The sequence below is a fragment of the Amblyomma americanum genome, chromosome 6 (assembly GCF_052857255.1).
Source record: "Amblyomma americanum isolate KBUSLIRL-KWMA chromosome 6, ASM5285725v1, whole genome shotgun sequence".
NCBI classification, from domain to species: Eukaryota; Metazoa; Arthropoda; class Arachnida; order Ixodida; family Ixodidae; genus Amblyomma; species Amblyomma americanum.
In genome coordinates this window covers 108,180,722-108,195,812 of record NC_135502.1, presented here as the reverse complement: position 1 = coordinate 108,195,812, position 15,091 = coordinate 108,180,722, and the positions used below count along the sequence as shown (strand labels likewise).

The 15,091-nt window shown below is 46.3% G+C and overlaps 1 protein-coding gene across 1 annotated transcript; it reads left to right on the top strand.

The window, feature by feature from the left end:
- The first annotated feature begins 7,076 nt into the window (after positions 1–7,076).
- LOC144094897 (glycine receptor subunit alpha-2-like) lies at positions 7,077–13,669 on the top strand. Its single transcript, XM_077628766.1, has 5 exons — positions 7,077–7,299; positions 7,750–7,832; positions 9,521–9,655; positions 11,484–11,857; positions 13,474–13,669. The coding sequence occupies exons 1-5, from the start codon at positions 7,085–7,087 to the stop codon at positions 13,666–13,668; spliced, it is 1,002 nt and encodes a 333-aa protein (XP_077484892.1). The 5' UTR covers positions 7,077–7,084; the 3' UTR covers position 13,669.
- Positions 13,670–15,091: the final 1,422 nt, after the last annotated feature.

The following is a 15,091-nucleotide window of genomic DNA, read 5'->3' as shown; positions in this document are numbered from 1 at the left end:
CAATAAGCATTTTGGGTGGAAAAAACAGCGCGAAAGGGACGGAAGACAAAGAAGATGGAAACCACACGGACGAGCGCTCGTCCGTGTGGTTTCCTTCTTCTTTGTCTTCCGTCCCTTTCGCGCTGTTTTTTCCACCCAAAATGAACGCATACCAACTCGCCCAACTTTCTATTCTACTACAATAAGCATACCTTCAATAACAATAATTGTGATGGTTCAGCGCTGGAGATTCGATCTGTGTCGAATTGGAAGGCAGGCGTTTTCAGCAGCGGCATTTTTTCTCTCACGACAAAGCATTTTGCGAGGATGCAGTCCCGACCAGATGCGAAGTAAAAATTGCGGTCTAAGACAGGACTTTCGCTACGCTCGAGATCGAAGATGTAAGGTACTTCGCACCTAATTATTAGAAACCTAATTATGATAAAGAATTTTACGGCACAAACGCAGATTTCTTCGTCATGGTACAGCATGCACAAGGTGTTTCGGTCCACTCAAGGAATCAGAGACCAGTTTTTTTTAATGTTTTATCACCAGATAACCCGCCTACCGGGACAGGGGAAAGCTTTGCTCACTGTATCACCGGTGACTCCGCGGCGGTAATGGGGAACGAACACCGCAGCTTCCGCATGCGATGAGGATGCTCAAACCACTTGGCCACCGCTAGCGTTCCAATCTATACAAACCTGGCACCCAATCGTGAAAGTTAAAATGATGTGCAAGGATTTGTTTGCTATCTTGATAGTTAACTTGATTTCCTGTTTTCTAGCGTCCGCCACCGCCGATGCCACTTTGCCTCAAAAGCCATAGCAACACCTCATTAAGCCCCATTGAAGATTTACTTGTGGGCCTCGCTGCAACGCCCGGTATCAAACTGACATGATTAAAGATCAAATACAATCCTCACAAAAAATCCCCGTGCGAGAGTTGGAAAGGCGACAGGTGCCGACCCATGTGCTGCTGTCGGTGTCGATGAAGGGCTGCTGGGCAACGCCCACTCCTGGACAGCCACTGCAGTTCTTTTCACGATGTGAGCGGAACCCCAAGGCGCCATCATTCGGCAGCTATACTGAGGTGAGCGAGCGAAGCTAAACGATCGGGAACCAAAACTGAGTGCGAGCGTATCCCATCGGGAACTGGCACGCAGAGGGCTTCGGTTCAAACCCCAATGCCAGCGAATTTCTTTTTGTGAATGGTCATTGTCGTACGGACACGCTCTGATGATACGCTCTGCCGACAAGCTTTGCTAACAGTTCCTGTACGCGCTACTCAGGTCCTGTCACGCCGCTCAGAAAAGCTTTCGCATTAAAAGCTTCGGAGCCAAGCCCCGCGCAGTTGTCCCTTACAAAAATTTTTGTGCAGTCTATAGACTGTCCATAGACTTCTGCCTATAAAGTCTATAGACAAATCCTAGAGAGCAGTCTATAGGCAATACAAATGCTATATACAGTCTATAGACAATCTTTAGATTTATGGCCGTACACTTTTAGTAGACTTTTTTCTACTAAAAGTGTACAGCCATTGTCTATAGGCAGCAGAATCTATGAGAAGTCTATATACTGTCTATAGACTATTTTTATAAGGGGCATACCGTACAATGCAACTCGCGTGCTGCATGTCGTGGCGTGGTTTCATTTTCGCGCTTTCTGTTCGCGAAAACATTTCGGACCATGGCGGGGGTGCAACTGCGGCGAGACCGATACGCAATGCCTAGACGGTTTATGTCCCGTCGAGAGTGACGCGCGTCTGGTTCGGCCTTCCGCAACCGGCGCTATGACTGAATGGGCGCCGTGAGGGCCCGACTGTGGCGGACGCGTTTCGATGGAGGCAGAACGCTAAGGCGCCCGCGCGCTGTGCGATGTCAGTGCACGTTAAAGATCCCCAGGTAGTCGAAATTATTCCGAAGCCCTCCACTACGGCACCTGTGAACTGCTGTAAACTGTAGGATCGAAGTTACCGAGCATCGTGTGACCATTCTGTTTCAATTTTCGTTTACACCAAGCTGTGCGGGGTGAAGAACGAGGCACTGCACGTGACATTCGGCATCACCGTGTACGACGTCTACTACGACGACTACGCCAACGAGTGCGGCATGACGAATAAGCTTGGCGGGTACAGCCGCCTATATAAAGGCTGTCAGGGAAATCGCCGAATACTACAGAAGTCTGGCAAGCCAGCGTTTCAACGAGACGACGTGCACAAGAGTCGTGTGCTGAGGGTGCATGGTGTAGCAGGCGTTTGTCGCCAAAAGGGAGATAAATCTCCCTATGATTTTTCCTGCTTCTCATATAACAAACCTAAGATGAAACCGAAAAACGCTACGATATCTCAAACTTGTTTTTCTATAAAGAAAGGGGCTGTTCATGATGCAATCACTTTCCGTAAGGAATAAAAATGTTGCGCAATCCCTCTTTGATCATAATTTTTATGATGACATAATACTATCATTTTTTACCTATTTTATTTCCGAAAGTACGGGATATAGCAAGCCTTGCGTTGAAACAAGCATTCCAGAAAACCTAGACAACCGTTTTTAGTCATTGTGACCGCCGCAACAGGCCGCACGGCACTTAACATTCAAAATCTGAAGTTGGAGTTGGCATTAGTCCAGTGTGGACGCATTTTGGAGCGGCTCTTGATCATACACTTGAGAGCTGGAGTTTTTCTTGTTTAGGCACGAACAAAGGGCATCGGGAGCGTCGTCGCAACAATCGATAAGTTCTTTCGTTCTGTATTTTTTAGGTATAGATTAGAAACCGACTAGGCAGCCAAATTAAGAAAGGTAATTAAGAAACTAAGAATTAAAAAAAGTTAATGTTGAGTGCTATGTCTCTTCAAAAAGTTTTTCTTGACTGCGGCGACCGTGCAGACGAAGGTCGGCTAACTGAGGAGGAGGAACAACAATAAAGGTTACAAGACGTTGCCTGGCCTGCAAGACGGAATGAAGTGGAACCGGAGGCACGTAGGGCGTGTCAGACAACGCGTCAAAGCATGCTGCGTCGACTGGGGGAGTTTACAAGAGAGAATCTAATTCATGTGTTCCGAAGCCGTGGCGGAACAATAGTGCAGCACGGGGATGTGAATTATACAAAGCGTCCCGCGTTATAGCGCGACAGCGTTAAAGGCGACGTTGCCCAGAAAATCTGGCGTCGGTGTCGTCGGCGTTGTGAGCGAAAAATCACGAGCGTGGCTTTTGGCAGGTGGTGCACAGAGAGCAACATAGGAGGCAGGTGGGCCACCATAGGTCACGTGACCTTATGGCGCCATCACAACCTGTCCACCGAATAGTGAGCAAGGTGCCCACTGTGGGAGGTGGCAGTTAAATTAATTAATGGTCACACTGCCATCGCAGGCCAGTGGCACATCGCTTAACCGCTGCAGCACTGCGTCAAGAGGAGTACGAGGACTCCCAGGGATCTTTGAAAGTAAAGTAGAGAATGACATTCTACGTATATGGGAATTAACCGATTATGCTATCATGTCGTGCCCTTAAGCGTCCCCTCCATTTCTTTTTTTTTTTTTGCTCCGAAAGGCGGTGGTTCTTCGCTTCCACTCGCTCAGATGTCATTCTCTTTAAAAAAAGGTCAATTTTCGTGTTCACATTAATGCGCCGTGGTATGTGACATTGTGTGGAAGGTATTTTCTGAAATTTCCGCGTCGCCAGTGGGCTTCACAATGTGCACTGACCAATTCGGTTAAATAACTTCTGAAATGCTCTCCCGTCTTCTTTCTTTTATGACTGTTACTATACTATTCACCTTCTTTATACCGCACCATCTGAAAGGCTATTGGATTTAATATTATGAGCTTTATGAGCTATACTGAAGAATATTTAGTTGGACACAGTTGAAATAAAAAAAAACAGTAATGTAAGGCATGGCAAGAAAAAAGCGCTTGGTTGAAATTAAGCACGTGTTAATGACAGAACGAGTTAAGAAAGCAAAAAAAAATCGAGTTGAAATGGGACTGCTGTAACATAATGCACGTATTCTATAAATTGAAAAACATGGAAAATACCTCCATATCTGAAAGGCTGTCACCTTAAGCTTCCTTATTCAAATTTTTTCTGAGTTACTACATGTTCAGCATGCGCTTTCAATAATGTTTCATGCCACTATTTCTTCCGAATTTGAACACCCAAGAAACCAGAAGAAGACACCAGCACCGTATCGCCGCACCGGCCAAGTCTCCCAGCATTTTGATGCCGGCGCTTGTGTACGAGAGCAGAAGACGCAGCAGTCAGTTCGACACAACTTCTGCGACCCCAATGACCAATGTCGTCGTTCTTCTATGACTCCGACGTCATAGCCTAACGCTCAGAAACCGAAATAGCTCAATAGAAATGATGCAATAATACAATATTTACCGTGCGTACATGAACCATGGAGCCTGCATCATTTATGTCAAAAAGAGCGCTGTCGCAATAAAAAAATTCGTGCTGAAGGAATATGCAACGTTTGCAGTAAAGAACGCAGTGACGGAAAAATTGCTCTCAACCCTTTTAAAGCGACAATTAATTCCGAGGCTTCGACTTCCGCCCTGCACTTCACAAACGTGAAAACGTGGAATTTAAGAGCTTTCGCCTTGGCTAAGTTCAAATATATTGAACACTGTATGGAAAAGGGCACTGTCCTTTCCATTTAATTAGAGTTTTCACAGAAGGCCATAACTCAAGTTGGCTCAAGTTAGGCGCCAAGGTCGTCTACAGAACGTGCTCAGTAGAAAAACACTTGCTCTTGCAGGCGGTCAGTCATAGCAGTTGGTCCTCACAAAGAGTCAACCGTGCGGCGCCTGAAGACAAAGCAGGAGCTTTGGAAATTTGGAGCTCTGCCTGAGTCGCCACAGGAAAAGGCTTCGGAGCGCTTTGGTTGCGCCTGGCTGAAAGCCCCATGATGAGGCCATAAAGGCTAGAGCAGTTCAAAAGAAATGAGGCAACAATACTTCAAGCTATACTTCTTCTTTTTTTAACTTGGGATAGCACCTTAGGGGACTCACACCGAACGACCTTTATATATATGTACATGTGTATCTTGATCATAAAAGAGCTGAACCTTGTACTCCAAATAGACCGTTCGCGTGCGAAAGAGAATTTCGGCAACTCGAAGCTAGCGTCAATGATCCAGCCGGAAATGTCTTCTATGGCCTCCGGCGCTGCCGCCAGGCATAGAAACAATCGAAGGAGGTCAGTGTCAGGCGCCGAAGGTGGCCTTAAGCAGACACGTCCGTCGAATCTGTTCTGTCAGCCGTAAAGCGACCATGCCCCGCTTCGGGCTAAGCCAGCAGAAGACGACTCTGCCATTGGCTCTACTGCTCTCGCTAGGGCAATTTTCAACGTGCCGGGCTAAGAAGTAAGTTCATCTCTTCTTCCTATCAATTGCGAACTAAGTATTTCGGAGGTGAAGTAATCGCTGTTTAGTCTGAGAACTATTGTAGAATTCCGGAAGCTCAAAAATAATATGCACAGGTAGCTCTAATATGAAAAAGAATGGTCACTTTGTTGGCAAAGGATTTTCTTGTCACTTTTGCACTGACGTTAAAAATTTTCCATGGGAATTAGCGGTACAAACGAAAATTATTTGTTGAAAGAACAAAGGAAAAAGCGTACTTTTCGCTTGTACTGATGGAGTAGTCATTAGTTTAATCTGAAATCTTAGCAAGCGACAGTGATTCCTTAGCCATGCTGTAGCTACCCATTGGACAGGTGTTGTTTTCGTAAAAAAATCTATTGCGCATTTTCTTAGTGGGATGAAGTGAAATCAATATTAGGGCCTGACTGAACACGTGCCTTGAAGGATATTGCCTTGCATCGTGTGCAAATGTATGCATATCTACTTCACTCGCCGCGAACATTATTTCGCTTTCTTTAATTAGAACATTCAAACAAAAAGATCATTTCACTAAAGTAATCGAAGTGATCTCCATCTGCCAGCAACCCCGAAGCAGACTTGAGCCGACATAGCTGGGAGCTGTCACGGAAGATCGCAGTGCTGGACGACGTCTTGGATCGCTATGACAACCGGGCGTGGCCAACGTACGGGACAGGTGGGCTGCCAGGTGCTATGATGCGAAAACACTGTCACATGCCGCTGCTCTAGGGGCGGCTGCGCTGACAGGACCTTCTTTACCTGTCGTTCTATCGCAGGAAAGCCGACGAACGTATCTGTCAACCTCATCATCTACGAGCTGGGCCCTCTCAATGAGAAAGAAATGGTTCGTTGCACTACCGCTGATCGTTGTGATCACGATAAATATATACTACACGTGCTTACCGCTTTGACAAAGCATCACTACGGTGGAAGCTACAAATACAAATACCGTATAATGTGCCGCATTTTTTATTTCAGTTAGAATTTATCTAAACATGTCGCAGTTTTGACTTTTGTTACAATGTGTTTCGGCGGAGTTCCTCAAAGATGTGTAGACTCCAATTAAGAGAGTAATTGTTCAGGGGTAAGGGAGTAGGCTTTCACTTCTGACGTATATTGACGCAACCATATAGAATCAATCCAAAATAAATTACCTCAGCTTCTACCACCGATTTATAACGAGTTTAATCGAATTGCATGACAAATTATAGTGTCTATGAGAGGACAAGAAGGAATTTTTCACCCCAAAGTGAAAAACAAAATATTAAGAAACAGAACTGGGAATTCGCATGGCAGCCGTAATAAGAAATAATCAGAATTCAGAGACACGTTGACCACTCGGCCCATTACACTGTGCGATAGAACAGAGTTAATGCAAGGTAATATAAATTTCATTCCTTTGTTCAAATCTCCCGCCTTTACTTGTGATTTGTGGCGTCTTATATTTGCAAAAAGTTCTCCGTCGCCACATTTAGCACTGTGCGTGCAACGTGAAAAGTGTCATACGTGTTTCTTCACGCCCATTCAGCACCTCGTTCTTTGACGGTCGCTAGAATTTCTGCACCACGGCATTAAAAACTGTTATTTTGCTGCCTTCAACCCCTCAAAGGCAACTGCACGCTTTTGAGGCGCAAACACAGCTTAAGCGAAAAACTTTCGAGCGAATATTCAGGGAAATAATCTTCGTTATTTTTTTTTTCTGGCAGGATTACCGAGTTGATATGGATCTGCAGGAATCATGGACTGACGAGAGACTCCTGTTGGCGGACTTGGGCGTCAACTACTCATTCATCACAAACGAAGGCAGTCTCATAGCAAGCATCTGGAAGCCTGACATATTCTTCGTGAATGCTAAGGACGCTACGACACACGACGTCACCGTTCCAAACCAGATCCTACAAATCCTTCCAGACGGCGTTATCCTATTCAGCATAAGGTACGCAAAGCCTACACGTGTGTTACAACGTTTCGTGGGGTGAGGCGTTCCTGATGCATGACACTTTTCCAACAGTAAAAAAGAACCACGTAGGTGATAGGTTGCTACAAACAACTGAATCGGTTGTTTCTGAACACCATCTAGAACTTAACGAAACGCTCTAGGGGCCTCGAATTAATAATACAAATTTTGCATAATTATTCTTAGGTAACTATTAATTAAGCGTGATTCAAAGAGGTGCTGTGAGAAGCGCCACACGACGCCAAACAATAAGTTGGTTTCACTAAGCGGCGGTGTACGGATTTCATTTATCTTCGGCTCAAGTTACGTGAACCACCATGTACACCGGAATTTTTCTTCGGACCTTTGTTATTGCACTGTAATCTAATCTGATCCCATGGCAGCGCCGAAGGAAAAAGTTTTCTCATAACTGGTTCTTTTGCCCTGCAGAATTACTCTCCAACTATCGTGTTTGATGGATTTCCAGCTGTTTCCATTGGACAGGCAGATCTGTGATATCGTCTTTCGCCCGTGTAAGTGGCTCCTCGCCAGTGGACAACAGTGAACCGTACCTATGCGCATTTGTACGCGAGGTTTGCCACTTTCTGAAAAAAAATCCTCGGTAAATCAAAATGCTTCGTTCTAATGAAGCTGCAGATCTTAACTATGCTTCCTACATTCATTTTCCCTTGATGTACACAACGTAACTGTAAGCACAACTTTCTTAAGCAGCTTTGCGGCACCTGGTTGCTATAGACAAGCGTTAGAAGGGGTCTGTGGCATCTTTTTTTAACAACTCATAGACCGTTTTGGATGCTTTTGTACCAGCAGTACATTGCCTAAGTATAGTTGTTTATGCATTAAGTGCATGTGCACTTAACTCGTTCCTGAACGAGCACGTATGTGGTTTAAATGATACAGTCTCTGCTTTTTATATATTTACATACATTTGAGAGGAGAGGGGAAGCGTGTGACGGTGCACTAATCCTCCTAGAAATTGTTTTGCGTTTGTTGTTTTGGGTATGATCCGCCACTCGACGGCGACGCTGAGCGTCGAGGCCCTTACTTTGCTGAAGACCAGTCACTTTCTCTACTGTAGTGCTTTCATGGCTCACATACCCAGAAACTCTGGACAACTGCATTTTCAACGGGAAGTTGCTTACGAACGTAATTTTTCAATTTTTCATAACATTCCACTGAAGCAATCAATACATCCGCAGATCTCTCCTCGGTAGGCGTGCACTTCACTGATATTAACGTTTTTGCTATCGTCAAAAACGTCCATATTTTGCTTTCCGTGGCGGTCTTAACTACTCGACGCAAGCAATACACTAACTTTAAAAGAAAGGTTCTGCAACGCATCGGTAGAATGGACCATTACCTTCAATATTTCCATATCATCACCTTAAAATATTCCACGGCGGCCGCAAAAATAAAACTGGTGCCCCAGAATGCAGGGCTTAATGACTGCTTTGGGCTAGCGACATGATAAGTATTAGGAGTAAGCTTGCTGACGCAAAAACGCAGTCACGAAGATTTATAATTTTGAGAGCGAGGAGAAAGGTGGAAAGATTAAACAGGCATGCGCGCTATTATAACTGCCTAGCTAAACGGGAAAGGGATAAAGTAATTGATCCAGAAGTAAGGACAAGGAAAAGTTTAACTGAAATGCTTAGCTGATTGGTAAAGGCAAGTCTGAGTTAAAGTTGGGAATCTTTGAGTCTTTTTAAATTCTATCCTAGCAAGTATATTGCCTACTGGTATGTATCTTCCGGTTATTCTGACCAGCTTTCATGCATGTCGCCCAATTTGGCAAGGAACTACGCGAAATACTATTTAACCCTCCTGACTTTCCTTTCTTTGCCTGTATTGCTATTTAAGGCCCCGAGCGCAATAAATATGCCAAGGCATGCTTTATGTCTTGACGGAATAAAGGATACTTTCTTTCTTCGCATAATTTTTCCTACCCGTCGGTGTTTCTCAAGCGGTAAAACCAGTTTTATTGGTGCATATAAAACGCAGTGAAGTGTATTGGGGCCTTTAAAAAACCCTTGCAGTTTTTACCAGCCTGTTTATAGCACAAGAACAGAGCGTAACCTAAAGCAACAATAGAAAAGAGCCCGTCTTTAGAGCGCTACTGCCTGCCTCTAATCATTCAGTTGAAGAGTCCCGGCTGAAGCCACTCAGCCGCTTTTAGAAACAAGCATAACTCCGTCCGCAGATTCCCACACGGACGAAAAAGTTGTCATTTCCTGGCGTGAAGCAGACCCAGTTGTGCTGGAATTCTCAGACGATGCCCCCGAATTTGACGTGATCAATCATCAGACGCATACGTTCACGAGATTCCACCTAACAGGTGAGTGCTTCAACACAGCTGCGTGAGTGTGGTGTTTAGGTCTCAAGAAGGTGCAATATTCTGCACATAATTTTTCCAAACTTTGCGTCCCTCCTATCTTTTCACCGCGAAATGTATACGCCAGTAATAGCTGTCAACTCCCATCCGTTTCCACACTGTGGTATACACAGCTGGTATCCTTCCTCGTCCCCCGTGCTAGCGGCGAACTCTCCGGAGTCACGATACCACGCGCGCGCGCCACCAGGAATGTGGGAAAAAGGCACTCCAGCTACTCTGCCCGTTTCCAACATTGACGTGACTTCAGGACAGCGTGCTGGACACTTAGGGAAGGGTTGCATTACTGAGCTTGTGAGCAACGTATTATTCCTAGTTAGCCAACGCCCGAGGCGATAAAAAGAGGCGCTCGCGGCGGGAAACCTCTCTCTTGCTGCTGGCCTCCGCCTTACCTGCCCCGAGGGACCCCTTTCCGCCGACCCCCGAACCCAACGCCGGTCGACTGCGACGACTTGGGTGAGCCTACCGAACGTCTATTTTATCGGATAGAACATTCTTCCGCACTGTGCTTTACCTCACGTTAGGGCAGTGAGCTATTTCTTAGCGTGCTCTGCCGTTGCCTATTTCGTCCGGACTTGCCGTGGCTGCGACGCTAGCCACGGTTTGGGGAAACGTGTCGCGAACTAGTAACGCCTGCCTGTAGCTGGCACGGAAGCTCGCCTTCCCGCAGGCTGTACGCAGGGTGACCCCATAGCTTATGAGAGAGCGTCCGCGAAGCCGCACGGAAGGCACAAGCACCTGGATCCCATAAGCGACCGAAATAAACTGGTTCTCATCTTCTGCACAGATGATGCTTTCTGGACAGGCTTCACTCTCCGACGCATATGACGCTGCCAGACCTACCTCTGAATTACATACTGATTGGCGGACAGAGGAACGCGCCAATTTTACTTTGCGACGTCCTACGACAATAGCGCCGTCGTTTCCGCGGGAAGTTCACTGTACAGTTGTTTCTCTGGAAAAGAAAACAAAAACTTTTATGAAGTTTGTTGCCTTCTCGCCACTAAGGCTCCGGAGCTGGACATATTCTCCCGAAGATATGCTCACCGCGATGAAAAATTAGTCTTTGGCTTGTTCTCTCGGCGTGGCCTCTTTTCCCAAAATTACAAAGTAATGTGTCTGATGCTGTTGAACAATGGGGTGCCATTTCAAGCTGCTATGTGGCATTCATTCCTTATAGTTGCAGCAGAGAATGACTGCCTCAGCGGTGACGGTCTAACTTCGACACCACCGGGAATTCGAGACAAACGCTTCTAGTCCTCTTGGCTGCTAACACGTGACTTTAAACATGCAGAAATAGCGCGTCGACGTCATCCGCGCAGTTAAAAGGAAAGAGAATGATTAGTATCTGCAGACGAGAGGCCGACAACAACAGAACGTGACAGGCCGCTAGGTTTAGAGTCACTAGAAGGGCGCTGCCGGGAATTCAAAGTAGTGACGCACTCCACGCTATGGTTATTTGTGTGTCTTGTTTCGCATACCCTCAAGGAAGAGCGTGACAGAGGGTAGGTGGCTCGAACGAGCCTTTCATTAGCAGCCCAACCAGGGCATCACTAGTAAACCTTGCAAGGCGGTTTCTTCCATACTCGAGGGCTAAGCACTACAGTTTAGTAGTGTTAACTTTGTGTGTTACTACTGTGATTTGAAAAGGTCTTGTCGAGCAACAAACTTGAAAGAAAAGCTTCCCTTTAGCATTCGCATAACCGCGTGGCTGAGGCCAGCCACCAACCCACTTAATCAGGCAGAGAGAAAACGGACGCCAAGAAATTCGCAGGAAACTTCAGTAGCCTGAAGATGGAGTTCCTGCTGGAGCGAGACCCCGGGTTCTTCCTCATCCACCTGTACCTGCCGCTGACGCTGACTGTGCTGATGTCGTGGCACGCGCTCTGGCTCAAGGTGGAGATCCCGCAGGCCCGCATGGTGCTCAGCGTCAACTGCCTGCTCACCATCGTGACCGTCTCCAACGGCGCCCGCGCGCTCATACCCCGAGTCTCCTACCTGAAGGCGGCCGACGTCTGGACCACGGCGTGCATCCTGTTCGTCTACGGCGTCATACTGGTTTCCGCCATGGTCAACTACATGTCCAGGCTCAAGCTCAGAGCGCTCTGGCTCAGGAAGGTGGACCAAGCGGTCGCTGACGTCTGTCACGTAGGTATTGTTTTCATTAACGCTGCGCATTTGCGCAACGCTCTCTCGAAAGTTCATGCGACCACACTGGGTTCGCCTGGAACAGATACGCAGCCGAGCTTGGGTGCTTCTGTGTTGCTTTCCTGGCATTATCGAGGCTTCATACGAAGGAAGTTTGGAAGTGGTACACTTGTTGACGGAATCGGTGCGTATGATGACAGGTGTATGTATAGGCAAACAACTGCAGGGTTGCTTTACTAATTTTCCATAATGGCAAACATATAGACCGCGAAACAGAAGATGTTCAACTTGCAGCAATATTCCCATTGACCATTGGATAAAAACGGGTTCGTTTTCTTGCGGCATATTATAAGACATCGCTGACGATGCCGTGGCCGAACACCGGAGAAAGCTTATCACAGAACTGTCCACGGCTGCAAAATGCAGCCTTCGTACATGATACATTCGTTTCTCGCAAAGGTTTGATATCACAGAACTGCGGTACTCATTCCAAGAACTGTCGCTTGTGAAAGCCTAGAGTGAGGGTGAGACCACTTTCAGTCTAAAAGAACGATGGATGGGCTTGGGGGCATGATGTGTTAACGCTGACAGACCGACCGACCGACCGACCGACCGACCGACCGACTTTTTTTTTGACTGACTGACTGACTGACTGACTGACTGACTGACTGACTGACTGACTGACTGACTGACTGACTGACTGACTGACTGACTGACTGACTGACTGACTGACTGACTGACTGACTGACTGACTGACTGACTGACTGACTGACTGACTGACTGACTGACTGACTGACTGACTGACTGACTGACTGACTGACTGACTGACTGACTGACTGACTGACTGACTGACTGACTGACTGACTGACTGACTGACTGACTGACTGACTGACTGACTGACTGACTGACTGACTGACTGACTGACTGACTGACTGACTGACTGACTGACTGACTGACTGACTGACTGACTGACTGACTGACTGACTGACTGACTGACTGACTGACTGACTGACTGACTGACTGACTGACTGACTGACTGACTGACTGACTGACTGACTGACTGACTGACTGACTGACTGACTGACTGACTGACTGACTGACTGACTGACTGACTGACTGACTGACTGACTGACTGACTGACTGACTGACTGACTGACTGACTGACTGACTGACTGACTGACTGACTGACTGACTGACTGACTGACTGACTGACTGACTGACTGACTGACTGACTGACTGACTGACTGACTGACTGACTGACTGACTGACTGACTGACTGACTGACTGACTGACTGACTATAGAACAGTGAGAGCAAGTTTTGTGTGCACTGTTAGTGACGATCTGCTTACTCGACGCGGACACGTGTCTTTACCGCAGCTGTGTTGCAATGTGCGCTTCGTCAGAAATCTTTTCTTTCAGAAGTAACTTTTTCAAGTGGATACGTTTAGCGCCTGGAATGCTGCGTACCTTTTTTTACTCCAGCACGGAGTCATTTGATTACTCCTATAGGCTACGTGCTCTTCATCTTTTCCAGCTCCTTGTAAATTAAGACAAAAAATCACATTACTACTGTTCATATCCCTCCAATCCTTAATCCGTGACGTCTCTTCCGCAGGTGTGCAAGCACGGAACACCTTCGGACGACTTCCTGCTTAAAATGAACCGGGCCAACAAGTTGGAGCACCACAGGAACATCAAGAGATCAGAATCTGTAGAGAGAAATGCTCGATACCTTTTTCCCATCTGCTTCCTCTTCTTCAATATTGTCTACTGGCCATTCTACGTGCTGAGAGCGTACGCTTACTTCTGAATGTGGCAGACACAAAGAATAAACTTTTTCCTCAAGCATCTTCGCCGCAAACTAGGACTAACCTTTTTAGCAGCTTTTGATTAAGGTGCTTGGCCGCTGACCCGAAAGGCTCAGGTTCGATCCAGGTCGCGGAGGTCGCATTTCGATGGAGTTGAAATGCTGGAAGTCCGTGTGCTGTGCGATGTCAGTGCAAGATAAAGGACCAAGGTGGTCGAAATTTCCGGAGACATCTACTAATTTTCGGAGCCCTGTACTACGGCCTCCCTCATAGCCTCAGTTGCTTCGCCAAGTTAAACCGCATAAAACCATACAAAAACCATCTTCATGATAAGTGCATCAACCTTCTTCACAAAGCGATAGGGCCCTTTCAGCCGTATATTTAACATTTATTCAGACTTTTAACGGCCGCCGTGTGCCTTCTGGTGTTGAGCATGAAATGTATTTAGTTCTTAATCTAAGTAAAATTAGACAAACATCGTCCGAACAAGAAGCCTTTACCTCGTCCAAAACATTCCGAACTCTTCCGTCAGAATGACTGAAAGCAGAAAGAAAAGCCATTACTTCGAGCGGGATTCGAGCCAGCACCGGTGCAAATAGACTTCCCGGTGCATTAGACCACTTGGCTATCCCAGCAGGTTTCTCTTTTATAAAACTGAGAATTCATTACACGCTTTTGCACAAAGAGGATATGTGCGCAGATTATCTGCAAAGAAGTCAAAGCAGTCACTTAGCGGCTACGCTGCACTAGCTGAACAAAAACCGTACCTATACACAGCTAAAGCAAGGTAAAAGTGTGACAATGAGAGGCGACACCTCAACAATGGGAGCCAGTCCATCGGAAAGTCACTTTGTTTTCATAAATATCCTTCCGCTCGTTCATCACTTCACTAATATGAGCTCCGGGGGAAACGAGAAGTTAAGCGTTATAGTGCAACACGCGCGTTTTTACAGGCTGTGCTCAGGAATTAAAAACATCGTATCTTAAGCTTCGTGACGATGCTTAGTAGTCACATGGCGGCGCACGCTCTGGCAGTTAAAAGCAAAACCTATCTACACTGCCCATTCAAGCATGTTCCAAACAAAATGGCATATTGGCAATTAATAAAACAGTGTTAAATGGCTTCTGGTACACTGCACAGACGGCAGTCAACAGAAGAGACAAGAACATTTTTTTATTGATGCTACCCTTAACAGGCAAAGCTTCAGTGTCTAATTTGCAGAAAATCGTCACTGCAAGGAGAGATCAGCATTTAAGGAAATCGCTATAATACACCATGCCCCTTGAGACGAAATTCAAGAAAGCGTTAAAGTGGAGACAGAAACAAGAGCGATCTCAAATTCCTATACAGACCTTTGCGTGAAAGAGAACTATCTACTAATTATAAAATCTAACTTCCAAAAACGTACCGAAGCATAAACTTCC

Bases quoted from the DNA above. Each gene is read 5' to 3' on its own strand.
- LOC144094897 (XM_077628766.1), top strand. From the start codon at position 7,085: ATGGATCTGCAGGAATCATGGACTGACGAGAGACTCCTGTTGGCGGAC. The intron at 7,300-7,749 runs GTACGCAAAGCC...TTTGCCCTGCAG, and splicing joins GTTATCCTATTCAGCATAAG to AATTACTCTCCAACTATCGT. The intron at 9,656-11,483 runs GTGAGTGCTTCA...AGAAATTCGCAG, and splicing joins CACGAGATTCCACCTAACAG to GAAACTTCAGTAGCCTGAAG.